The sequence below is a fragment of the Prunus persica genome, chromosome G5, assembly GCF_000346465.2.
Source record: "Prunus persica cultivar Lovell chromosome G5, Prunus_persica_NCBIv2, whole genome shotgun sequence".
Classification (NCBI taxonomy): domain Eukaryota; kingdom Viridiplantae; phylum Streptophyta; class Magnoliopsida; order Rosales; family Rosaceae; genus Prunus; species Prunus persica.
This window is the reverse complement of record NC_034013.1, coordinates 2,784,994-2,812,879: the sequence shown is the minus strand read 5'-3', so window position 1 is coordinate 2,812,879 and position 27,886 is coordinate 2,784,994. Positions and strand designations below refer to the sequence as shown.

General features: G+C 37.1%; 3 protein-coding genes and 1 long non-coding RNA gene across 6 annotated transcripts; 1 reads left to right on the top strand and 3 right to left on the bottom strand.

Moving 5' to 3' along the window:
• Window positions 410-9,346, bottom strand: LOC18777400 (disease resistance protein RPM1). Of its 2 annotated transcripts, XM_020564239.1 has the most exons (3): window positions 8,844-9,346; window positions 8,707-8,768; window positions 410-3,540 (listed from the first exon to the last, which is right to left on the bottom strand). In XM_020564239.1, exon 3 carries the CDS (start codon window positions 3,478-3,480, stop codon window positions 646-648), a length of 2,835 nt encoding a protein of 944 aa, XP_020419828.1. In that variant the 5' UTR covers window positions 3,481-3,540; window positions 8,707-8,768; window positions 8,844-9,346; the 3' UTR covers window positions 410-645. The 2 variants fall into 2 exon arrangements, with proteins under 2 accessions (XP_020419828.1, XP_007211004.2); XM_007210942.2 differs by lacking the exons at window positions 8,707-8,768; window positions 8,844-9,346 and adding an exon at window positions 4,065-4,643.
• Window positions 5,392-7,283, top strand: LOC109949215. The gene is made up of 3 exons (XR_002271746.1): window positions 5,392-5,638; window positions 5,786-6,013; window positions 7,122-7,283. It is a non-coding gene; the product is annotated as an uncharacterized LOC109949215 (long non-coding RNA).
• On the bottom strand, window positions 9,816-13,216 carry LOC18776703 (disease resistance protein RPM1). Its single transcript, XM_007210529.2, has one exon. It carries the CDS (start codon window positions 12,890-12,892, stop codon window positions 10,058-10,060), a length of 2,835 nt encoding a protein of 944 aa, XP_007210591.2. The 5' UTR covers window positions 12,893-13,216; the 3' UTR covers window positions 9,816-10,057.
• Window positions 15,284-24,607, bottom strand: LOC18778014 (DEAD-box ATP-dependent RNA helicase 5). Of its 2 annotated transcripts, none has more exons than XM_007209814.2 (13): window positions 23,933-24,607; window positions 23,713-23,837; window positions 22,250-22,357; window positions 21,072-21,152; window positions 20,030-20,108; window positions 17,977-18,062; window positions 17,845-17,901; window positions 17,673-17,740; window positions 17,358-17,426; window positions 17,165-17,258; window positions 16,069-16,233; window positions 15,875-15,967; window positions 15,284-15,719 (listed from the first exon to the last, which is right to left on the bottom strand). In XM_007209814.2, exons 1-13 carry the CDS (start codon window positions 24,438-24,440, stop codon window positions 15,624-15,626), a joined length of 1,629 nt encoding a protein of 542 aa, XP_007209876.1. In that variant the 5' UTR covers window positions 24,441-24,607; the 3' UTR covers window positions 15,284-15,623. The 2 variants fall into 2 exon arrangements, with proteins under 2 accessions (XP_007209876.1, XP_020419974.1); XM_020564385.1 differs by having other exon boundaries at window positions 15,839-15,967; window positions 23,933-24,569.

The window sequence follows — 27,886 nt, the reverse complement described above, 5'->3', positions numbered from 1 at the left end:
TCTCTCTCTGCCTGTCTTGCTTGAGAGTCATTCTATAGTGTGGAGGACTTTAGATGAGACTTTATTTCTTAACTGTTGAATCAAATTAACCAATTTGATTCAATGACTAATCAATTTGATTCAATGATTAAGAAATAGGGCCTCATCCACAAATCCAACAGGCCACTGAAGCCCATGTACAACGAATTGCTATGCTATTGTTTGCCTAGTTACATATAAATTAAGTTCTTTTCCCAAATGAAAGAAGTGTGTTTTGGAGTTGCAAAGCTTATATGTTAAATTTTAGTTTGTGGAGGAATGTCAACCCAACTCTAGCAGCAGTTAGGATCACTGTGTAACCTCCTTAGGCTCTCTCAGGAACTTCCTAAACCCTAAAACAATCAATGGATGTTATCCAAAAACATTGAAGAAGAAAAGAAAATTTGCTCTCTAGAATATGAATTACTTACTAGCAAGAAAAGTACAGAGGGGGGAAAATGAACCTTAATAACAAGTATGTTCTTTTTGGGTAGAGAAAGATATAAAAGAATACAAGAATTGAAGTTATAAGATTCATATGTATGCAGTAGTAGGAAGCATTCTGATAAAACATGCTTCCAGTGATTCTATCATTTGCAGTTTGTAATTATAAGGCAGAACCAAAAGCTAAGCCTTCCATAGAATATTAGGTTCCAGCCTCCTCATGGCACCTTGATGACTAGTACTCTCCCCATCAGTGATCTCTAATGAATAAACATCCCAACCCCCAACGTTCCAATACGAAGAGTAAACCTCTGGAATGTGAGCAACTTTCCAATGATCTTCCCCGCCATCTGGATGAAATGGCCTTATTAATTCGTTTGGCATGTCAAAAAATTCGAGCAGCTTTAGGTCTTGTAAATGTTCAATGCCTGATACCTTCTTCAACAATCTGCACCGCTGGATAATTAACTTTTCTAGGCAAGGCATTGCTCCCTTATCCATGCTTACCAATTTCAGTTCATCTAGTTTGTCAATACCTAGTAACTTCAGGCTTGGAAACCCTCCTGCCTTAAAATGCAAACAGTCTCCCTCATAAACCTGAAGGAGTTCAAGATGTACTAGATTTGGCAAACCTTGAAGATGCACTAGAGGATCCTCCTTTAGCCGACTCCATTTCAGAAACAGTCTCACCACGTTCTGGAGAGAAGAAATCCAATGCGGTAAGTTTTCTAAACGCCCCGTCAAGTATAGTCGCTGAAGAAATTGAGGAGGACAAGAAATGTGTGTCAGATCAATTATCTTGTCCTTCTCCACTGAAGATACAGACAATGACCGAAGGTTGCGCATCTTTTCGATAGATGAGCATAAGGTGACCCCGTCTTCTTGTCTCAACTTGAAAATGCCTAACTTCCTCAGTTGATTCATTCTCCCAAGCTCTGCCACTAAAGCGCCATTGTCTTGATTTGCCTCTACAAAACACAGCTTTTGGAGCGATTGTAAGCCACATATTCCTGCAGGAACCTTCACTCCATATCTGGAATTAAATCGTGCATAAGATTCAACTTCATAGCGATATACCAGGAGATGCCGCAGTCGCTTGAGATTCAAAATTTCAGCAGGCAACTCAACGACATGAGAGTGTTTAAGATCAAAGGTCTCTAGGTTTTGAAGCTTCTTGATGGAGCTTGGAATTTGTTTCACCTTGGTACCCCTCAAACTAAGATATCTCAGCAGAAGAAGGTTGACAACCTCTTTTGGAAATGTCTCTAGAGGTGCACCTTCCAAGTCTAATACAGTAAGCAGCGGAAGACCTCTAGGAAACAATTTTGATATTGAAAACTCAGTAAGTGAATCTTCTACCCCAAAAATGAGCAACGAACGAAGTTTGGAAGGAATCCTCTTTTGTTGTACATTCTGCAACGTGTTAAAAATTGATAGTCGTCGAACTTTTTCAGGCCACATTGTGCCTTGCTCTTTCTCTATTGCTGCAAAGTTTTGCTCTCTAGACTTCAAAACGACAATCTCCCGTAAAAGATCATGGATCCGACATGATTTGACCCTCCCATCGGTAGCTATTTCTTCTGCTTCGATCAAACTTCTGTCCAGTAGCTCCTTAAGGTAACTCTCTGCAACTTCTTCTGGTGTCTTTCCTTCCTTTTCAATAACAAATCCTTCAGCAATCCATAATCGAATTAATCTCATATACTCGAATTTATAAAGATCAGGAAAGATACTCAGATACAAGAAACAAGATTTGAGATGGTATGGTAAATCACTGAAACTGAGATACAACAACCTTTTCATGTTGTCAAGTTGGTCATTTTCCTCAATTTCAGCACCAATACTGCCACAAACGGCAGCCCAATCTTCTATGTTTTTCTTGTCTTTCATAGCTAGAACAGCACCGATTGCCACAATTGCAAGGGGCAGTCCCCCACATTTGCTTAAGATGCATCGACAGATTTCCTCCAAATTGGGAGGACATGACTCTTCCTGAAATGTCTTCCTACAGAGAAGAGTCCAAGACTCTTCTGGAGATAAGGGCTCTAAATGGTAGACCATAACGTGGTTGTGCATGCAAGAGGCAGAGGCTACAGACGCATTACGAGTAGTGATCATTACTCGACTACCATTGTTGTTAGGCAATGCATGATTGATGACATCCCAGGCATCTATGTGCCAAAGATCATCTAGAACAATCAGGTACCTACTGTGCTGCAGCAATTTTTTTATTCTTTCTCTTAGCTTGTTGGTGTCCATGCTATCAAATTCTTCAGGGACTGGTTTCCTGATAACTTTGAAGATTTTTTCAACTATGTGTCTTAGGAGCTCCTTTATCTTGAATGATTGAGAAACAGTGATCCAAGCATGTACCTTGAAATTTTTCTTAACTCTTGCATCCTTATAGACTTGCTTGGCCAAGGTGGTTTTCCCCAGCCCTCCCATCCCAACGACCGCGACTGCCTGGCGTCCAGCATCGCCACCCTCCTGCATAAGCAACTCAATCAGCTGCCTTTTAGGTTCGCCAATTGCCACAAGGTCAGCCTCTTCCAGCAAAAGAGCATCCCCTTGACTGTACTGATGTTTAGGAACCTTGCTTGAGCCAGGGTCAACATCAAGTTTGTAATTCTGATGTCCCTCGGAGAGGCTTCTGACTTTTGATTTTATGCTTTGAATATCAGTAGCAATTCGCTGGCGAGCTTTCAACTTGTTAAAGATGCAAGAGAGCTCATGAAGGGAAACATGGCATCCAGGCCTATGATAACATGAATGAGAAAGCCTGAATTTATCAAGCGCATCTTCAATCTGATAAGCCACATCTCTAACTTGTTTAACCCACACTTTGAGCTGGGGGTCACTGTCTTCCTTTGCATCAGCAACCCTTAAGAAGGCCTTGATGCGCTCTAACTCCTCGACAATATCCTCCATCTCTGCTCGGGTCCCTGACAGTAGTCTCACCTCATCTTCTATTATGGAGGTGAGCCTGTCAAGCAAAAAGCTCACCACACTTTCTGCCATCTCCTCTCTTGCTGCTACTGCTGCTAGCTAGTGCTTTAACTTCTGGGTTGAAACTTGAAACTGAAAAGATGATAGAGAAGTAAAGGATTTTGTTGTGTGAATGATGTATTGACAATTTTGTATGATATATTTTGATATTCTTGAATGATATTGTTTTATGTGGATGAAACGGCCTTCCCTTTTTATAATTTAATGTCTAGCACCAGGTCCAACTGTTTTATTCTACCACAGAAATGGTCAGAATGATCATTTTGTTCTTCTCTACCTGCACTGCACTGCACTTGTCAATTTTTTTCATTACACTCATTACCTTGTAGTTTCCTCAGTTCTTTTTTTCTTCCCTCGTGAGCTACCAGGAAATTTGTTTCTGAAATGGTCCAACATTTGCCAATCTTGAACCAATATAAAACTATACAATAAATAAATCATTGAATATAAGGTACAACTAGTAAACTAAGTGGCGTGACTGAGAAAACAACGTGTTGCCACATATAACAAAATGCAGAACAAGTTGACTGGTATAAATTTCATAACAGTGCACGGGATTGTGTTGATTTAAATCTAATGGCTCAAAGTCTTTGTACCTGAATGTTTAATTTGTTCCACTCAAAAACCATCAGCAGTCAGCATCCATCTCTGTCATTTTATTAATCTGAATCAGTCTGCAATCCACCGCAGCAACTCGTACGTGAATGAATATAATCTCTTACGATTTTCTCACCGTCCGTTCATTATCTAGTAGTGATAGTGATTTCTGATCTGTTATCTTCTTATTTTGTCCTGATAGGGATTTTTAATCTGATAATGATACCACTTGTCTAAATTCTTCCCTCCAAATAAATAAACAATACGAAATTTGACGATTTGACGATTGGTTCACATTTCCCACCATTCCTCTCCATCTAAGGGTCTAGATTTTAAGGCCGATTTAACCACACACAAAAATTGAGCATGAACATAATCTTACTTAGGGTTTTTAGGTCTAATGGTTCTTGAATTTTGATCCGATTCGTATTTTGGTCACTCAATTTTCAAAATTGTTTCTGTGGTTCTTCAACTTCAGTTTCATTAGGAAAAATGGTCTCACCCTCACCATCCCACCCAGTCCCAACCCCTCTTTCCCCAAGACGAAATATTATATTTTTCTTTTAAAAACAATATATATATATATATATCATCAACAAAATCAAAGATGTGATATAAAGTGAGGGGCAGAGCCATCCAGTGGCGGATGCAGGAATTGCCACTCGTGGGATCACAAAAATAGTGGCGGCAACGGAGACGGCTGTTGGTAAACGGCAGCTAGCACCCTTGGCGGCGATGTCAAGGGATGAGATATTGGTGGTGGACAGGGACGGACCCAGGAATTGCAAATCGGGCGGGCTAAATTTACCTTAAGTACAAATGTATTAAGAAAATTTGGTGAGTTTTTGTGGATTTTGGTTGGTTTTTGTAGATTTTTAGGCTTGAACAATAGATTGTATTAACTGAAAACTAGAGGTAACCCACATGAACGGGTTTTTTTTTTTGGATAAATTATAAGCCCTTACTATATTTTTATTTTATATAAGCAATCTTTTTTCAGTGTATTTTCTTCATCATATTTAGAACTTTTTGTTATTATACGACATTTGAAATAGAAAAAATGTTGGAATCATTGATAATATTAGGGGTGGGCATTAGAACCGCAAAACCGCAAAACCGAACCAAACCAAACCGAAAAAATCCGGAAAAAACCGTGTTGACTAAAAAAGTAAAAAACCGAGTCAAATCCAAACCGAACCGGTTCAGACCGGTTCCGGTTTCGGTTTTCTACTACAAGGAACCGGTCCAATCCGAACCGGTCCAATATAATTAATTAATATATATTTTATATATTTTATATATTTATATTTTATATTTTATATATAGTTAACATGTGGCTGTTTTGTATTGGGTATCTAAAATACTACCGTACGCACACACACACAGGATCATCACAACTAAAACACACGATTTAGGGGTTTCTTCTTCCTTCTTCGATTTTTTTCCTCTCCCTCTCTCTGATTTCAGAGCCGCCGAACCCGAAGAACCTTTCCTTTCCTCTGCGTGAAACCATTGTTGCAGCCATCCTTGTTCTTCTTCAGCCGTCGCGCCGTCGTCCTCGTCACGCAAGCAGGTTCAATTCTTCTGGCTTTCTTTTTTCTTTGTTTTTTCGTTTTGTTTCTTTTCCCCCTTCGATTCTCTGTCTGACCATCTCTATGTCCATTATTGAGCTATGAGCTGTATGTGTTAAGTGAGCTTTTATGTAATTTGTGATTTTCAGGCAAGAAGGGCATTGCGGGCTTTGAGGGGGTTGGTGAGGTTGAAATCATTGATAGAGGGCCAATCTGTTAAACGGCAAGCAACTACCACACTAAGATGCATGCAGACTCTTGCTCGTGTGCAGTCTCAGATTCGTGCAAGGAGAATCAGAATGTCTGAGGAGAATCAGGCACTACAGCGACAGCTCCAACACAAACAAGAGAAAGAGCTTGAGAAATTCAAAGCTTCTGTAAGTTTATAAACTTTATATTATGTTTATTTAAGCTGTCTATGTGTGCTCCTGTACAATTGTGATGGTTGTGGTTTGTTCATCTATTTTCATCCTTTCATTCGCTTTGTTTCTCTTGTTGGTCAATTCCACAATTTGCTCGCATTTGCTCTGCCATCTGTGTGCATCTGTGTTGCAATGTTCTGGTGAAATTCGCCGGAAAACTTTTTATTAAAAAAAGAAGAGAAGATTATTAAAGTTTTCATCTGGATCCAATTTCACGTTAACTTTAAAAAAAGATTCTAAAAGAAGCAAAAATTCAACTCTCTTTTCTCCAAAATGTGAAAAAAATTGGTTTGAAGGGCCATAGTTTCACAACGAACTTCACTGGAATTTTTGCAAAGAGCCAAAAAGGTTTAATTAAGAACCCACTCATGCCTTTTGTATCGGTCAGTTGTTTGTTTTTACATTTAGCAGAAATTATATGGAGGAATATTTGGTTTTGCTTCCATGCACTGTTCTCTGAGCTTAATTTCCAATTTATTTTACCCTCTAGTTTTAGATTAGTAGAAATCTCTCTCTCATCACACACAAATGTGAAGACTTAGATATCTCTACATTTTGTAATCACCATACTATCCTAGTCGGGCTTTAATCTTTGTTTTTCAGTTTTTCAGTTTTGCAGTTTTTTAGTTTTGCAGATTTTCAGTTTTGCATATTTTTGTTTTGCTTTATTACTGCTGTTGCTGTTCAGTTTTTCAGTTTTTCATTTTGCAGTTTTTCAGTTTTGCAGATTTTCAGTTTTGCATATTTTTGTTTTGCTTTATTACTGCTGTCATAGGTTTGACAGTGTATAATTGGTTTCAGTTTTTCAGTTAATTGGTTTCTGTTTTTCAGTTGCTTTCTAGTTAAGTGTTGATATTATCATTTAGTTGGAAATGATAATTTGTAATTGGATTGTATATATGAGGGTTGTTTATGTTGTTAAGTTGTGTTTTTGTTAATATATATCATGTTAAGTTTTTTTCTTTGTTTTTTGTTTTTGTAATTTTATATGTGCTTTATTAATGTATTATATAATATGTATGTTGGACTAATGTTTTAATGGGTTTATGTTTTTTTTATGTAGATATTATGAGTTCATCCACACCTAGCACCATAGCTCCAACTACTTTTCAATGTTAGGAGGAATTTAATTTGGGTTGTAATGTATATTTGGATTGAATTTGGGTTGTATTTGGCTAGTAATTTATTTTGGAACTTATTTTGTTGAAGTTTGATTTAATTTGGGTTGTAATTTATATGTTGAAGTTGGATTTAATTTGGATTGTATTTTTGTTGAAGTTGGATTCATTTTGATGATGTTGAAGTTGGATTGAATTTTTGTTGAAGTTGGATTCATTTGAATTTGGATTGTATTTTTGTTGAAGTTGGATTCATTTTAATGTGTTGAAAGCTTGATGGAACCTCAAATTTGGGGTATGTTAGTATATAAAATACATTTTGGGCAGATTTGTTAAAATTTAAAATTAAAAAAAAAAAAAAAAAAAAAAAAAAAAAAAACCGGAACCGCAAGAACCGAACCGGAACCGGACAGGTCCGGGTTGGTTCGGATTTCTGTATGGATGTTGAGCAGAACCGGTCCAAACCGAACCGGTCTGCACTATCGGATTAGGTTCCATTTTTCCCCCGGAACCAGTCCAAACCGAACCGTGCCCACCCCTAGATAATATTGTTGAAATATTTAGAAGGATTTGAAAGAAAACAAAGAAAAGAAAAAAGAAAAAGAAAAAGATTATATTTCCCCTCTCTCTTTTTTATTATATTTTCCCCTCTCTCTCTTTTTAATCACTCCCTCTCTTTTTTATTCTTTTTTCCTCTTTCTCTCTCTCCCTCCTCCCGTCTCCCTCTTTCTTTATTCTTTTTCCTTCTTCCTTTTTCCCCTCTCTGTTTTTATTCTTTTTCCTTCTTCCTCTCTTCTTCTTTTCTTTCTTCTCTCTCCTCCGTCTGCTCCATCTCTCTTCCTTCTCTCTCTTTCTTCTTGCTCCAGCTGCCACCACCGAAGCTTCTTCTTCTTCTCCTTGGGGTCACTTCCATAGCTGCCAAGGGCAAAAGCCAGTCCTTACCACTAAACTCCAGATCTGTCATGGGGTCGTCTGACCCCATTGACCCCATGGTAGATCCGTCCTTGGAGCCATCGCAAGGAGGGTGGGTATGATTTGGATGGGGTTGTGGGTTGTTGGTTGTGGGAGCGCCATCAGTTGTAAGCTAATCTTACAATTCAGAACAACCATGTCAACCAAGAGCGTAGGTACTGGTAATTTAGTAACACAACTTCCATTAATACTAGAAGAATTTAATAACCTGTCTACACACAGCCATTAAAATTATAAGGCTAAAATCTGAAATATGCAAAGATCAATTAAAAACTACAATAATACCATTATCAATGATCAATTAAAAACAAGTAGTCCACTTGATAATTCATAAAGCCACAGCTCATAAATTAGGCATTGAATGAATCCCTAAATTAGAATTTCGAAAATTAACCCAACTGAATCCCTAATTCCTAAATCCCTAAAGTAGAATTTAGAAAGGAAAAAAAAATTAAAATTGAATGACATGATCGAAGAAGAGAACCAGAGAAGTAGGTGTTTCAGGTCAATGGTACGGAGGATTACTGAAATTTGAAGAGGGAGAAGAAGAGGACTTACAGAGAAGGAGACGAAGAGAGAGAGAGGACCGTAGCCAAAAATGGAGCCCATGAATGCCCCTACTGTTGCAATAATAAGAAAAGGGGATCAATGAATTTATAACAGACATAAAGTACAAAACCAATATCAGAACTCACCGCTGTGGAGAACGACGACGGAGGTCGCGACTGTGGCTTGGCTGTGGAGTCGCGATAGTGGCTTCACGGTGGAGGTCGACAACAAAGGTCGTGAGTTGCGACAGCTTGGCTAGGTCAAACTAGGGTTCCGAATTTGAGTAGAGTTGGGTTATGACGATGGATGGGTGGAGAATTGGATTGGACAGTAGGGAGATAGCTGGCGAGCTGGAGTTGGGCGTCAGAAAATAAACTTTTGGGGTGATAAAGTGTCAATAATAAAAAAAGACTCAAAACTCTCTATGTCTGTGTTGGTTGCAAGATATTTGCCGAATGGAGTTTGGTTCTTTGATAACCTCAAACCAGAGATGGCTAGAGCGAGAGAGACAAGAAGAACATATTGCAGAGTGGGTGGCTTTCGGGGAAGGAGGGTCAACCAAGATGAGAGAGCGTGCTTTGCACTTTCGGATTGCATCTTTTGGTATGGGTAATTTCAACCCGATTGTAGCATAACAGTTCAACCATGTGATCGATCTGATGGCTATAAAGTGAACCCCTTATAACTTACCCTTTATAACTTACCACTCATTATAGTCTGAGCGTAGTGTGTGGAGTGACAAGACCAAATCATGGAGGACCTTAGATGAGACCTTATTTCTTAACTATTGAATCAAATTAACCAATTTGATTCAATGACTAACCAATTTGATTCAATGGTTAAGAAATAAGGCCTCATCCACAAATCCAACAAGCCACTGAAGCCCATGTACAATGATTTGCTATGCTATTGCTTGCCTAGTTACAAATAAAATAAATTAAGTTCTTTTCCCAAATGAAAGAGTGTGTTTTAGAGTTGCAAAGCTTATATGTTAAATTTTAGTTGTGGAGGAATGTCAACCCAACTCTAGCAGCAGTTAGGATCACTGTGTAACCTCCTTAGGCTCTCTCAGGAACTTCCTAAACCCTAAAACATTCAATGGATGTTATCCAAAAACATTGAAGAAGAAAATAAAATTTGCTCTCTAGAATATGAATTACTTACTAGCAAGAAAAGTACAGAGGGGGGAAAATGACCCTTAATAACAAGTATGTTCTTTTTGGGTAGAGAAAGATATAAAAGAATACAAGAATTGAAGTTATAAGATTCATATGTATGCAGTAGTAGGAAGCATTCTGATAAAACATGCTTCCAGTGATTCTATCATTTGCAGTTTGTAATTATAAGGCAGAACCAAAAGCTAAGCCTTCCATAGAATATTAGGTTCCAGCCTCCTCATGGCACCTTGATGACTAGTACTCTCCCCATCAGTGATCTCTAATGAATAAACATCCCAACCCCCAACGTTCCAATACGAAGAGTAAACCTCTGGAATGTGAGCAACTTTCCAATGATCTTCCCCGCCATCTGGATGAAATGGCCTTATTAATTCGTTTGGCATGTCAAAAAATTCGAGCAGCTTTAGGTCTTGTAAATGTTCAATGCCTGATACCTTCTTCAACAATCTGCACCGCTGGATAATTAACTTTTCTAGGCAAGGCATTGCTCCCTTATCCATGATTACCAATTTCAGTTCATCTAGTTTGTCAATACCGAGTAACTTCAGGCTTGGAAACCCTCCTGCCTTAAAATGCAAACAGTCTCCCTCATAAACCTGAAGGAGTTCAAGATGTACAAGATTTGGCAAACCTTGAAGATGCACTAGAGGATCCTCCTTTAGCCGACTCCATTTCAGAAACAGTCTCACCACGTTCTGGAGAGAAGAAATCCAATGCGGTAAGTTTTCTAAACGCCCCGTCAAGTATAGTCGCTGAAGAAATTGAGGAGGACAAGAAATGTGTGTCAGATCAATTATCTTGTCCTTCTCCACTGAAGATACAGACAATGACCGAAGGTTGCGCATCTTTTCGATAGATGAGCATAAGGTGACCCCATCTTCTTGTCTCAACTTGAAAATGCCTAACTTCCTCAGTTGATTCATTCTCCCAAGCTCTGCCACTAAAGCGCCATTGTCTTGATTTGCCTCTACAAAACACAGCTTTTGGAGCGATTGTAAGCCACATATTCCTGCAGGAACCTTCACTCCATATCTGGAATTAAATCGTGCATAAGATTCAACTTCATAGCGATATACCAGGAGATGGCGCAGTCGCTTGAGATTCAAAATTTCAGCAGGCAACTCAACGACATGAGAGTGTTTAAGATCAAAGGTCTCTAGGTTTTGAAGCTTCTTGATGGAGCTTGGAATTTGTTTCACCTTGGTACCCCTCAAACTAAGATATCTCAGCAGAAGAAGGTTGACAACCTCTTTTGGAAATGTCTCTAGAGGTGCACCTTCCAAGTCTAATACAGTAAGCAGCGGAAGACCTCTAGGAAACAATTTTGGTATTGAAAACTCAGTAAGTGAATCTTCTACCCCAAAAATGAGCAACGAACGAAGTTTGGAAGGAATCCTCTTTTGTTGTACATTCTGAAACGTGTTAAAAATTGATAGTCGTCGAACTTTTTCAGGCCACATTGTGCCTTGCTCTTTCTCTATTGCTGCAAAGTTTTGCTCTCTAGACTTCAAAACGACAATCTCCCGTAAAAGATCATGGATCCGACATGATTTGACCCTCCCATCGGTAGCTATTTCTTCTGCTTCGATCAAACTTCTGTCCAGTAGCTCCTTAAGGTAACTCTCAGCAACTTCTTCTGGTGTCTTTCCTTCCTTTTCAATAACAAATCCTTCAGCAATCCATAATCGAATTAATCTCATATACTCGAATTTATAAAGATCAGGAAAGATACTCAGATACAAGAAACAAGATTTTAGATGGTATGGTAAATCACTGAAACTGAGATACAACAACCTTTTCATGTTGTCAAGTTGGTCATTTTCCTCAATTTCAGCACCAATACTGCCACAAACGGCAGCCCAATCTTCTATGTTTTTCTTGTCTTTCATAGCTAGAACAGCACCGATTGCCACAATTGCAAGGGGCAGTCCCCCACATTTGCTTAAGATGCATCGACAGATTTCCTCCAAATTGGGAGGACATGACTCTTCCTGAAATGTCTTCCTACAGAGAAGAGTCCAAGACTCTTCTGGAGATAAGGGCTCTAAATGGTAGACCATACCGTGGTTGTTCATGCAAGAGGCAGAGGCTACAGAAGCATTACGAGTAGTGATCATTACTCGACTACCATTGTTGTTAGGCAATGCATGATTGATGACATCCCAGTCATCTATGTGCCAAAGATCATCTAGAACAATCAGGTACCTACTGTGCTGCAACAATTTTTTTATTCTTTCTCTTAGCTTGTTGGTGTCCATGCTATCAAATTCTTCAGGGACCGGTTTCCTGATAACTTTGAAGATTTTTTCAACTATGTGTCTTAGGAGCTTCTTTATCTTGAATGATTGAGAGACAGTGATCCAAGCATGTACCTTGAAATTTTTCTTCACTCTTTCATCCTTATAGACTTGCTTGGCCAAGGTGGTTTTCCCCAGCCCTGCCATCCCAACGACCGCGACTGCCTGGCGTCCAACGTCGCCACCCTCCTGCATAAGCAACTCAATCAGCTGCCTTTTAGGTTCACCGATTGCCACAAGATCAGCCTCTTCCAGCAAAAGAGCATCCCCTTGACTGTACTGATGTTTATGAACCTTGCTTGAGCCAGGGTCAACATCAAGTTTGTAATTCTGATGTCCCTCGGAGAGGGTTCTGACTTTTGATTTTATGCCTTGAATATCAGTAGCAATTCTCCGGCGAGCTTTCAACTTGTTAATGATGCAAGAAAGCTCATGAAGGGAAACATGGCATCCAGGCCTATGATAACATGAATGAGAAAGCCTGAATATATCAAGCGCATCTTCAATCTGATAAGCCACATCTCTAACTTGTTTAACCCACACTTTGAGCTGGGGGTCACTGTCTTCCTTAGCATCAGCAACCCTTAAGAAGGCCTTGATGCGCTCTAACTCCTCGACGATATCCTTCATCTCTGCTCGGGTCCCTGACAGTAGTCTCACCTCATCTTCTATTATGGTGGTGAGCCTGTCAAGCAAAAAGCTCACCACACTTTCTGCCATCTCCTCTCCTGCTGCTACTGCTGCTAGCTAGTGCTTTAACTTTTGGGTTGAAACTTGAAACTGAAAAGATGATAGAGAAGAGTGCTTGCTAGAAGAAAAGGGTTTTGCTGTGTGAATGATGTATTGATAATTTTGTATTATATATTTTGATATTCTTGAATGAAATTGTTTTATGTGGATCAAATGGCCTTCACTTTTATACTTTAATTTCTAGCACCAGGTCCAACTGTTTAATTCCACCACAGAAAGGGTCAACTTGATCATTTTGTTCTTCTCTACCTGCACTGCACTCGTCAATTTTTTTTCATTAGACTCATTACCTTGTAGCTTCCTCATTTCCTTTTTTCTTCCTTTGTGAACTACCAGGAAATTTGTTTCTGAAGCAATATAAAACTATACAATAAATAAATCATTGAATATAAGGTTTAATTAGTAAACTAAGTGAAAACAACGTGTTGCCACATAAAACAAAATGTATAAATTTCATAACAGTGCACGGAATTGTGTTGATTTAAATCTAACGGCTCAAAGTCTTTGTACCTGAATGTTTAATTTGTTCCACTCAAAAACCATCAGCAGATCTCTGTCATTTCATTAATCTGAATATAATCTCTTACGATTTTCTCACCGTCCGTTCATTATCTAGTAGTGATAGTGATTTCTGATCTGTTATCCTTTTATTTTGTCCTGATAGGGATTTTTAATCTGATAATGATAACACTTGCCTAAATTCTTCCCTCCAAATAAATAAACAATATGAAATTTGACGATTTGACGATTGGTTCACATTTTCCACCATTCCTCTCCATCTAAGGGCCTATATTTTAAGGCCGATTTAACCACACATAAATTGAGCATGAACATAATCTTAGTTAGGGTTTTTAGGTCTAATGGCCCCTGAATTTTGACCCGATTCGCATTTTGGTCCCTCAATTTTTAAAATTATTCACATGGTCCTTCAACTTCAGTTTCGTTAGGAAAAATGGTCTCACCCTCACCATCCCACCCAGTCCCAACCCCTCTTTCCCCAAGATGAAATATTATATTTTTCTTTAAAATATATATATATATGATATAAAGTGAGGGATAGAGTCAACGCAAGGAGGGTGGGTATGATTTGGTTGGGGTTGTGGGTTGTTGGTTGTGGGAGCGCCATCAGTTGTTGTTGGGATGGGTTAATTGACTGGGTGTTTGGTGGAGGTTGTAAATGGCTTTGTTGGATTGGAGGAAGGGAGATATATTATTCCTCGATTGGTGATGGGTTTTAATGGGTTTGGCTTGGGGAAGGAGGGAGGGAGATATATGGATGTGGGATTTGGATGTGCCAGGAATTACCCATGTATCTAAGGAGTGAAGCAATTTTTGATTTTGACCGTCAACAGTACACCATGTGTCATGCACCATTTGTCCTATGAAACTAAAGTTGAAGGTACACGAGAATAATTTTGGAAATTGTGGGACCAAAATGTGAATCGGGTCAAAGTTTAGGGACCATTAGACCTAAAAACCTTCTTAATTAATTAAAATGTGGAGTTGTATTTGTTAGAGCATCTCCAATAGCCTCTTGAAAAGATTTAGGACACTAAATTAGATGAGTTACATCAACAAAACCTTCTCCAACAGCCTTGTCAAACCAACTCACCAAATTGGAGACTCCACATTCACTCTACAAAAACAAAAGAGTGCACACTAACAAAAGTGGTCCTCGAAAGATAAAAGCCTACATTGGGCTAAGTGAACAATAAAAGGCAACCTTTGCTTTTCAAATCAAATGTGAGACTTTCGACACTTTAGTTTGAACAGATTGTTCGAGATTTTTATATGAATAGGGAGATTCTCTTAAATGGGAAATAATAATTTTAAAAAATTGTTCATTTAACCAATTGTGAATTGTCTAGTGATACAGACGCATTTGCTTAACCAGTCAGACTCAGAGGGAGAATTTTAAGGGCAGAGAGTTCTAACAAGACACGCATAGTCTCACATTTCTTCTCTATTTCTGTGCTTTTTATGGTTTTTTGGATAATCTTACTAAGGCTTGTATAAGCTGCCAAAGAAAAAGAGGAACAAGACAATAGTTCTAGATCAAAACTCCATTATTTTCTTGGAAATATCGTAATGAATATAAATTAAATAATTTCCCAAAAATATGACCAGTTGTATTATCCAAAAATTCTATTTGTCATGTCCATTTTCCATATTAGTTTTTTCGTATAAACTATACTTTACTCCCTGCATATTTGGAATCATTACTAACATGAGCCATGAGTTTTTAATTAATCAATTTACACCGTAACGTACTAAAAAGCGACCAATTTACACCTTCCGTCAATTTGACTGTTTGGCAAAACAATAAAAAATTGTTTCAAAATAATAATTTTAAAACAAATAAATCCCAAACCCCCACAAGAGTAAATGTTCGAGAACGCTTTCCAGGTGAAGCTTTCAACCTACAAGTTTCAAGGTATTACACAAATTTGTAAAAATAAATACTCATTGAGAATCCATGAATTACAATTTTAGGGAATAAAATCAAAAGGCGAAGAAAAGAAATGGTAAAAAGAACAAAATTTATTCATATATTACATAGAATGTGGCAAGAACAATATAAAGGAAATAAAAAGCTTGTCCCCAATGAGATCAATGCACATTAACCCTGCAGCCAAGATCCCATGACCAACTTTATGTCTTACCACAGGAGTGAAAAAATGGGTTCATATCCGAAAGCGAACTAATTTTCGTCATCAGAGTTGTCAAATGTGATTTTTTTGGACTTTGGAGCATCGACAGGAATTTCTCTGAAGTGAGCCCCATAAAGTTTGGACTCCTGCATTTCAATACCCCAAAGAAAGAAGAAAACCAGAAAACCAAAAAGATTGTCAAAATGCCAGTCATGGAAGCAGACTAAAAGAACACATACAATGGGAACATGAATGTGAATTATACAGCGGGGAAGAGGATGAAAGAGAACCAAATGCATGCCTTTTTCTTAACATGAGTGCCAAATTTCAACAAGGCTTCTGGCACATTTTGCTTGGCTTCTCTGAGAACATTGACCAGCTCCCCAGCAAGTGCCTGCAATAGTCACATAATAGATAGTAGTTGGACTTAGAATTTTTCTCATATAAAAGTTCTACAGAACTTGTAAAATATAGATTTAATATATTTAGTGTTACCTTGTTGTGATGTGTGAAGAAAGTATGAGCAACACCCTTCTTACCAGCCCGTCCAGTCCGTCCAATTCGGTGGACATAATCCTCAGTAGTTAGGGGAAAACTATAGTTAATCACTACTTCGACATCTGGAATATCCAATCCGCGAGCAGCCACATCAGTAGCTATCTGGAAATATGTTTCAGATCAAATGCACAACATTTTAGCACAGTTCACAGATATAGCTAGAAGAATTTTGAAATATCTCTTCAAACACTATCAGACAGGTCCTTCCAAATAGAAGTGTGTGCTAACCACAAGTTGCCCCATCACAAGTTACATTTTAAATCTGCTAAAAGAAAACCATACGAATAGTTGAGTGGATTGTACAAACCTCCCTGGACTTCCACGACAATATAAAAACATTCCCTTGTTTTGGTAAACATACTCACCTTGCTTGTCCAAGCTATTTGGGGGTCCTTGTCATCATCAATATCTTCCCAGTTTCGTTCTAGTAAAAATTTATTCTTTCAATTTACCGTATTTCCGATTTTCTAACTGAGTTCAAAAAGTTTGGATACAAATTAGGAGTCCCTGCTAGAGAAGATCCCTCATTTTAAGAAAAGAAAATGATGCATGTGGAACTCACTCCCAATGTGATCCCATGATGTAAACTGTCCCCATTTCTTAGACCGATATTCAAGAAACATCCTTACAAAAATCAACAAAATCAGAAACAATTTGGTCATCTAATTGTGACCAAATATTCTGATGCATACAGTGTTTCCAATAAAATGATGATAATTTAATAGTTAAACAGTTCATATCATTGGATCACATTACAGAGCAGGCCCTAATAATGTGGACTGTTTATCTTAAAGAGAGGGATCCCTGCTTAGGAGACTGATAAGTATCATCAATTAGGTAAGCACTGTATTTTGTTTTATGTGCCCAAAAGGAGGTCATTGTGTTTTCACTAAACTGCAATTAGGCATGTAAATTTACTCCAGTTTCAATTTTAAGCAATGTGCTTTGTTTGATGCACCCCGAGGGAGGTCATTGTGTTTTCACTAAACTGCAATTACGCATGTAAATAGATCTCTTATCTAAAACAACATACCATCAAGGGACAGCTTCCTTTCTTGAATAGAGATAGAGCCTTAGTACGCTCGGTTTGTGCCTTATCACCATGTATAGAAACAACCTTCCAACCCCTATAAACGGCAATAAAAATCATCAGTAGCTTTCCTCAAATATCTTCAGTATAAACGGCAACAACTACCTGCCTTATCACCATGTATCAAGGAGTTTACCCTTTTGTCAGCATATTTTCAACACGAGTAGCTTCCATTTTGTACAAGACAAAAACCAAAACTCGGTTCCTGGTCAGCAGTGTAACATCGGTATTAGCAGGATAGCAACACAGGAAATCAAAATACATTATCAGGAAAGTAACTAAGAATTGAAGAAGCTCCATTCTTGTGAAATATACAGACAGGTAAAGCAAGTGGATTCCGTGACACAAAACACACACACACACACAACACAAGGTCTGAAAAAATCCGCCAGGGATTGACTAAGGTACAACTTACATATATAATACCGGGGGATAATGTACCAACACTTACTCTTGGGATTTGTGGTATTTTTCTAGCAAAGTAACCAAGCGTCCATCACGTGAACGGTCATCCAAGACCTATGAGCGTGAAAGGGAAGGTGTCATTGCAGTACACATATATTTAATTAATAAAATAAATATTTGATGGTCACATAGGCTTCACAAGTGTTTATAATTTGTACCTCAACTATCTGCATGACATCATGATTGGCAGCTAAATCCTCTGAACCAACAACTACCTGAAGCAAATGTTTATTACTTTCCAAAGGTGGATAGGAAATTATTTAAAGGTCATGAAAACTGAGAGTTCGCACCTTAACAGGATTGGGATCCATGAACTCCTGAGCTAATTGATGAACTGAAGGAGGCCACGTAGCACTGAACATTACCATCTGGCGTTCTGCACACAGTCAACAGATGTATATCATCATCACCAGAATGAAAATAGACTACGAAACATACCCAGCCAGTTAGAAAAATCCAGACATATTGAAATATAAGGTATAAGTTGGGGAGACCCTACATCATCCAAGACTTGGGAGCAAACTTAAATACATACAACCTAACTTGTGGTGTAAAGTCTTAATAGCCTTCTTTTCCAATAAAATCATGTCACAAACTCAAATTTCTCATGGTACTCTACATGACACGTCTGGAGAACAGTCTGGTGAAAATAGGCATTGCTTCTTATTTCATATTTAGGTAAGTATCATCTCAGATTTCTATACTATCGACTACAGAACACCTTTTGCCTGATTATCTACGGCTTGAGAACATCTACAAAAGCCAATTTCGTAGGTCTCTTGTAACTGAATTGCCTCCAGGCCGCTCATAATTTAACATCAATTTCATTTATATGATTTTCTTTAAAAAAACAAAAAAAACAGTTTTCATATAAAATAATGATAATCAACACTGCTAAATCTGTACACGTTACCAGATATGTACATATGCCTAAATATAGGTGAGTGGTTACTCCGAAAAATTGAATAAACAATTAAGTAACATATACTGAAGTTCTTATAATTTAATTCCTCACATAATTTCTCCATATGACTATGGAGTACCGGTTCATAAGTTATTTAAACAAGTAATTGAAATCTTTTAGACTTCATTAGAGTCCTTTATCAAAACTAGAGGACTTGAACACAGCATGATGTCCTTTGAACCAAAACGTTACCAAAATCATGATAGATTCGAAAACAAATTTGCAGACAGTACATCCAAATGTTTCAATTCTAAGAGTCCATTTTGTCGGCCTGAGAATTCCATCTAAACAGGTCAAAAGAATCTCTATTACTAAGTGGGGGCTAAATTGTGGAGCTTGGTTAGGAAGACAACAAATGCGAAGGCAGTAACAACTTTCTGGGTCTACCACATGATGTGATCACAAAATCTGAACCGTCCATTTTTCAGGTTCCCTTAAGGATCATTCTTGCAAAAGAATCAAAAAAATTGAAAAATCATTTAGCCATTTGATCAGCATCACAATCCTTTCATTGTTTCGTCCAACTTACTGTTTCGTAAATTTATTTTATCATAGTTAGATGATTAATGCATTTCCAAATCGGCTGGTTTTTTTTTTTTTTTTTTTTTTTTGCAGAGATGATCATTTGAGGAGAACTAAAAAGATGAAACGTAGTGATTAATGCCCAACTCACTAATAAATTGGTATTTGAACATTCCTATATACAAAATACATATGAAGAGGGATGATGGATCCCTTTTGAAAAAGAAAAACAAAACAAGAGGTATTGCATGTGAGTCCAACCTCAACACGATTCAATGATCTATTCTTACAGACACCATTCAAGGATTATAATTAACAAAGGAAATAATAAAAATAATAATAACAACAATGTTCATGACGATAATCATAATGGTCAAACACTTCCTCAATTTCATGATTATTCGCAGATATGATACTTATATGGGATCTAAAATTTAGATGGTTCAAGTCACTGGACCACATAGCAGGGTATCCACTACTATGCGATCCCTTTTGGTTCCCACGAGGGATTAAGAAGAGAACTATCCATATATTATATTTATGTATTTATTATATATAGGAGTTGAGATTCTCTGTGCAGGATGTCCATTCTTTCTTATAGGGCAGACGTGTTGACAAAATCTCTTATGCTCAATTTTATTCAACTTTGATCCCATTTATTGCAGGGTTGATTAGGCCTTTTAGAGCTTCAAATTTAGGTTTCTTAAAATGCAAAACTGAAACAATTATCCGAGACTAGAAACCAAAAGTCTAAGCTCTAAATGGTGATCAACCATATCCTGTCTAGACAAGAACTGTATTTATAACACATAAAGAAAGATGGATAAATAGAAAACTATGAATACTATATCGCATACCCAAGCATGTCTGGCCCAATATAAAGCGAACTTCTGGTTCAAATCCCATGTCAAGCATTCGATCTGCTTCATCAAGGACCTACAGAAAATTACTGCCCATCTCACTTCTCTGAGATCTATAAAGCTACTATAATATTCCATATATAAAAAAATAAATAAAAATTCACATCCAAAGGCAATGAAATTTAATCAATACAAAAACGGATTTAAAAAATAACTGCAAGTAAAATGACAATGTACTAGTGTCTATTAGCATCATAAAACTAAATCAAATCAAATGTAGGTGTTATCAGATTTTTAGAATGGTGCAAAACAATTGTACAAACCCAAATGAGATATCAAAGCCTCAAGAGTGCAGCCATAAGTGGAGCATTTCAGGATGTCAAGATGCATTTGATAGGAAAACTGAGAATAAGTTCTCTGAAATCCGTCAAGACTCACTACACTAAGAGGGGCTTGGTTTCACCAAGTCAGGTTGACGGTCATATTAAATAACCACTTTTACTATGTCATGGCTTTCTCACTAAACTTTTAAAATAGAGTGCATTAGTACATTAGCAAGCAGTCAATTCAGGACTGGCTTTTTCACTACACTTATAACTAAAGTGCATTAGCAGATAGTCACTTCGTTCCTGATATTGCAAGTAGATTGAAAATATTATAGGGCCGCCCATCCATATATATAGAAAACATTCTTATTAATACAAAGAAATCTTCAGTTAGCTCTGAATTCTAATATGGTACATTTGGGGACAATCAGCTTATACCATGATCATCTCCAGATCTTCCATACCAAAAGACATTGCCATTATTCCAAGATAGTTTAAATAAATCTTTATAGTGGACACTGGAAAGCATGATTTTCAAATTGCTTCACTTCCAGACTGATTTGCCATTGTTAAACTCAAATTCTAGTTCACGACAATCCAGCAACATTAATCACCATAAGAAAAGGAGCAGAAATATGAATGAATCAAGTAAAAGCAGATCCTAGTTGATCACAGTAATTGGGAAACAGGTTTCTTTGGACAATGTTAATTACCGTAAAAGATACTTCCTTCAGGGAACACACACCCATTTCAATGAGATCCTTGAGACGACCAGGAGTTCCAATAACGATGTCCTGAGAGCACAGAAGAGTGTACAGAAACCAATCATAAGAAGATGAACCACATAATCAATGCAAACACATAAGCTCTACAGAATACAAAGACACAAAAATGCAGAACAGATGGATAAAAAAATATATACTACACAAAAGTAGGAATTTGTTAATTGCCAGAATGAAAACACTCTTATTAAATATAACCAAGCCATTTTAACAAAATAACCTACTCCGTTCGGATCAAATAAAAAACTTCTGTCTCCTTCCTCTCATTCCCTCCCACTGATATTTCTATTTGAAAAATAAACTTCACAAACTCTATAACTAACATGCAATGCAGTACCAAAGTGCTAGAGAATATAATCTGAATAGTACACATATATAGGCAAACAATTAAGATTTTCAAATGAGAACTTGTTGCTTATTCCTTAGATCTTTTTTGAATAGCTTAGATGCAGTCAGTTGCATCCTGCCTACCCACTGTGTTTCTTTGACATTTAAGTTTTAATGAGTACCAATATTTGATACAACAATTTTCCAATATTTCATTTTGGTACTTTTCACCAGAAATGCCCTGTAATTTCTCTGAATATTATGTTTTGTCAATATTATCATCTACACTTCAGTATCTTCAGCCCCTCCGTATTTCTGTTAACATGAATATTCAATACCGTGGTTGTTACATGACCCGCAAAAAAGGGAAAGCAAAAGAGGGAAACTGTTGAGTACATCAAGTGCAGGATCAACTTTACATAATAGAATCCTCCATCATTTTACCACAATTAACTACAGGCAAAACTTTCAATCAAAAATATAAAAAATTCCATACATCATAATGGAGAAATTAACCTCATAAGGTCTATGCAAAAAAGGACAAGTTAGCATTAAAATTTAATCCAGAGAGCCAACCCGATCATGATGACGGGTTTCCAAGTCACAAGATTACTGATCCAGTCTAGAAATTGAGGTTGATTCTGATATTTTCTTATTCAATTGCATATAGTGTCAACTGTGAACAAGCGTGAAGTCTAAATGAAAGGGAAGGAAGAATTTCATGAAAAATCAAATCAAATCAAATTTGTGCCATATATAATCAAACAAATGGAGTATCTTACAACACCAGACTTCAGAGCAGATATTTGAGGTCCTTTAGATGCTCCGCCATACAAACAAACTGATATCACACCACAAGGTTTCCCAGCCTCAAACAGAACATCCGAAATCTGCAACCAGAGATAAAACAAATGGTCAGTCCCCCTTTTCAAGAACTAACCTTTAATTAATACAATTAACAAAACACATGACAAAGCAGCAGCTAAAAAAGGAATATGTGCAAGAACAACAAGAAAATCAGTATGACCAAGTTCCAACCTGGTAACAAAATCCACAAATTGTTTTCACTCTATTATTCATAGACACACCACCCATATTGAGAATCCTTTGTATGCTTAAAAACAATTCCCCTTTTTTTTTACATTTGGAGCAACGGAACCCTTGACCTATCCTAATCCAAACCAGTTCCCCACACACCCTCACCACTTGGGCTAACCCCAAGACCTAAAAGTAACTCACCATCATTGACAAAATAGTGCAAAACTATAATTGACTTCTACATTTTTGTAAAGAAATGTAGGCACGAATACCAAGCTCACTATTTGTGCAAATATATGGTTTTTTTTTTCCAATAAACTAGATAGAAGTCCATGTAAATCAATAAATACACCTCATGTCTGTCATGGGAGAAAACATTTGTGTCAATGTCCACGGATCATATGCTTCCCTGTTTAAGTGAACTGTCACTTCCAAATTAATTTGCACAAGACTACATTTTTAAGCCCTTAGACTTGTTTATGTCACTACTACAAGCACCCATTTTTTTCTTTCCAGGTTTGACCTATCAATGTGAACATAAGAGTAGCACTAACATTCTTATTGGTTATTAATAAGCAACAATGTAAAAGAAGGTTATCATCTTCTCTCAGTTTTCTGGTAAGTAAATGTGCTATTTGCAGTATCTCTGTTCAAAATTGATCTATGTATTATTATAGTGGCACATATGACCATCTCTACTCACTACGTATGTGAGTGATACCCCATTTCATTTTCTCGGATAAGAGTAAAATTTTTGAGAAGATTGTCTGGATCATATATTGTCACACACTATACAATCTTTTTCATTGAATTTACCGCATAATGATATCTCTGATTTCCAACCTTCTTATTTTCTAGATTTCCTTTAGGTCAAGTATAACTGCAAAACATCCCATGAACATTACATAAGAAACCTGAGCATCACAGCCCATCACCATATATCTATGGCACATGATTATAAATGCCGACTGGCTTTACTCAATTTTCAAGGATTTAGGGTCTTAGAGAATTTAAACCTTCTGGAAACAACAAAATCTTGGAACCCTATGCTACAAGAGGTGAATTGAATCACTGAAATACTCAACGCCACCTCAGAGACACAAGTCACCGCATATCATATAATTTTAATTCTATGATCCATACTGAAAATAAAAATGAGAACCAAACACTAGTTCACATAATGCATCTTGGGTTAATATGCACGTACTTGTTGAGCTAACTCCCTTGTAGGTGCAAGTGCAAGGCAAAGAGGAGTTCGGCCCTTCGAAAACTTACCCTTCCTCTTATTTAAAACGTGCATAATAGCTGGTACCCCAAATGCCAAAGTCTTACCTGCACACAAAAAACACAGAATTAGCTCGACCAAACAAAACAGCTCACAACACAACCAAAATTTCAACTCCCAAAATCCAAACCACAATACGCACCTGACCCCGTTTTCGCAATCCCAATAAAATCACGGCCGTCCAATAAGAATGGCCATGCCCGGGATTGAATCGGAGAAGGACTCTTGAAATTCTCACAGCACCGCAAAACCTCACTCGGAAGCTTCGCTTCCGCAAAGGAATTCAATGACTTGTATTTGGCTTCATTCGCATCTTTCCCAGTAACCACAACAACCTGTTCTCTAGATTCACCTTCGTCGGCATCCCCATTTCTCTGTGGCTCCTTCACATTGTTTTCTGTTTCTTGCTCCTTATCTTTGGATTTCTTGTGCTTCTTGTTCTTCTTCTTATTAGAATCTGAGTTATCTTCTTGAGGGGAAATTTCTTCCAGCTTTCTCTTGGGACTGAGTTGGGTTAGTTGGCCTTGTTCTTCTTGGTCTTTGTTTTTCTGCTTCTTCTTTTTCCTCTCAGCTTTGGTTTCGCGAAGGTTTTGGGTTTCCTGAGCTTCTGGTTCGCTGAGATTGGAGAGGTCTTTGAGTTTGCGACCCATTATTGAAGCCGAACGAACTGAGCGCACCTGATAACTGCGGAAGCGAAGCGAACACAGGGCGACGGGTTTTTCAGAGGGAAACGGCCTAAGGGGTTTAATCTAGGGTTTTGACCTTATGCATACACGACCAAAAACAACCTTTTTTCTTTCTTTTAATTTTTCTATTTAAACCCCACTTTCTTTGTTCACCATAATATTTAAATCATTAATCTCTTCAAATTTATTATTGTGTAAAAAGACAAAAAAAATTATTCAACTTAATGTTTTACCCTAGTACATTTGTACACACATATCACCCCTATTCATATCAGTTCTTCTCTTTTGTTAGTGTAATTTTAATTTTTGCATTTATCATTACGTTGTCTTTAGATTTAAGTTTATTGATTTACTTTTAATTGTTATGGGATTTTCTTTAAGTTTAATTTAATTTCAAATTGTATTATTTTATCGCCTTATAGTTCATACCATTCTTGTTTCATCCTTACTTAATTTTACGTTTGTTGTTGCTTTGATCTTATTTTTACATTTACTTTCTTGTTATTTTGTTTAATCGCCTATTTATTAAATGCACATCATTATCACTAAATCCCAAAAAAAAATCCTTAAAATACCCATACGAAGCCTAACCATCCTTGACTCCGAAGAAGTGAAAGAATCTAGGCCAAGAAGAGGTTCCTTGCTCAGCCGATCAATTGGTTGGTTAGAAGTCGGAAGCACGAACACAACAATCCAACTTTTCCATTCAAGCTAATCAATGGCTTAGTGGTAGCACGCCTACGCAATCTAAAAAAATGACCAAAAGTTCCTTCCATTGGGCCCCTAGGCAGAAATGAGGGAAATAACCGGCATCATTTATTAGCCTTCATATATATAAGTTTGCTCAACCATAACACAAAAAATCATACAACAGTCATTTCAACAATTTCGACTTACCATATTGCTTTTTCACCCTCCTCTTCAATCTAATTGGACAAGATTTCTTCCCTGGACAACAACACACCGACTGAAACATGGCAAATCTAAAAAAACTCGTGATTTCTTTTGTTGCAATATCCAACTGCAAACACCATCTCTCTAGTCTTTTTTTATTAGTTCTGTTGTGTCTGGATTTGCTTTAATCCTGGACTCCCTCCCTTTATCTTGTTGTAGCTTTTGTTTTCATTCTCTCTTATCCTCCTACTAGCTTGATGGACTGTTCAATTTGTGCGCTTCCCTCACATGACCAATTTTTTCTCTTGTACGTAGTTTTATATGTACTAGTTTTTGTAATGCTTTCTCTGCTTGTACCGGAATACATGTCACTTTGTATGCTTAAGCTAGTACATTACTACATGTCGAATTATTTTGTTGTATTAAATTGGTTACTCGGTTAAGATGTCTTGAAATCAAAACCATTGGATCAATTAAAATTGAATCTAACGGTTGCCAATAAGGTGGGTACAGTCTAGATTGGATCGATTTTATCTCAAAACTATAACCAAACCAATTACAATATAACGATTTGGTTTGGTTCAGTTTTGGCAAAAGTCATGAAGAAAACCAAACCAAACCAAACTAAACCAATTTAAGACAATTTTGTTCAGTTTGGTTCCCCAGTTTGGGCCTAAGCCAAATTCTCTTTCCTTTTGCATTTTTACAATATTGTTAGCCTAATTACAACCAACACATTCACAACTTGCTCCATGCTTAAATCATTTTCTAGAATACAAAACCATCCTAAAGCTCAACATGCCATAAAACTTCAAATTTCAATTACTAATATAGCTCAATTCAAATATTCATATGTAGTTATTACATAATTGGAGTATTATACATGTAAAATATAATATAAATAATAAATATACACATAAACAGTCTGGTTTGGTTTAAACCAGTTTACAAAAGCTCAAAACCAAACCAAACCATATATGGTCCAGTTTGATTTTTAATATGTTTGATTTTTTCTTGGTCAAAATCAAATCAAAACGATAATTATGGTTTAGTTCGGCCGGTTTCATCGGTTCGACCGGATTGATGCCCATCCTAGTTACCAAGGCTTTGTACATGCAAGGACCGAAGAAAAATCACAGAATAAAACCCCCTTTCCATTTGACAAAACATTTCGGCAAAGGGAAAAAAAATGCATTACATAGATGTATATACATAAAGGTTTTTTGGTCGTTTTGAAAAAAAGATAAAGAAAGAGTTTTTCTATTTAATCCCTGCACTTCTCTTTGTTCACCCCATATTCTAAGTTCACATGAACTTCTAATTCAAATTTTTACAATATGTAAGAAAACCCCTATATTTTCCTAAACTACCCCTAAATACACACCCAACCAAAAAAAAAAAAAAACTCATCAACTTCACACACCACATCTGGCTATTTTGCCCCTCGCCACTCTACTTTGAAGCTTAGTGATTAACAACTAATTCTAGCTATCATTACTTATTGTAAAACAGAGAGACTCACAGTCTTTACCTTCCTTAAGGAGCCCTGCCCAAATTCTTGCATAAAATTCAGAAGTTTGAATGGGGAAATCAATAGGTTGTCTTCCTGATGGCGACTTCTCACATTACATACCACAATTGACGACTCACAAGCCACTATTTTCATACCGTATATTTAGGGTTTGTGAAGAGAAGATGAGAGTGTAGCTTTGGGAGCTGGCCTTATATTATAGAGGAGTTTGTGTCTTTTATTAAATTGCTAGTTTGACATTACTGTGCTGTGAAAATACTCACTATCGGATTTGCTGTGAGAGAAAGCAGGTTGGCTTTTGGTAAACTTTTTGTTAAGAGTGTTGTTGATACTAATTCCCACGTAATCAGAAAATGATTTCCACATAATCATTAAACCTAACGTCTCTTTAAAACTGATTCCGGCATAATCAAAAAATGAAAGCACCTCATTAGCTGCTTCCCTTATAGCTTTCTTTCACAACAATTTTTAACAATAAGTGATTTTCTCATAGTTTACCAAACGGGCTGGGCTTCCCAAATTTTTTAAAAAATCACTTATGATCCCAAATAAGCAATGCCAAACTAACACTAAGTGAATGCAATATAACATGCAAACTTTAAAATGAATGAAAGAGAGGGAATTCGAGAGAAACGTACCTTCTCAGACGTTCAAATGAGAAATATTAGATGAGGGAGGAAGTGAAATAGACAGAGTACACCAGGTAGTTTCTGTGACAAGAGAAACACACAAATTTATGTCTGGTAGGTATTTTGGGTGTTTAGGGTTGATTCATAAATTCATAAATTTATTGACAAGAAAGGTGCGACTGGTGAAGTACGGCGCCACTGTCATGAAGAGGAAAGGCGCGTTTTTTCGAAACAGGCCCGACTTGACACTGAGGCTAAGGGGAACTGCGGCCTACCCGTTTTTACCATAAGCTTGCTTTTTCTCTTTAGTCATTCAGATAATTTGGATGGCTGAATTTAATTCTCATATAAGGTTC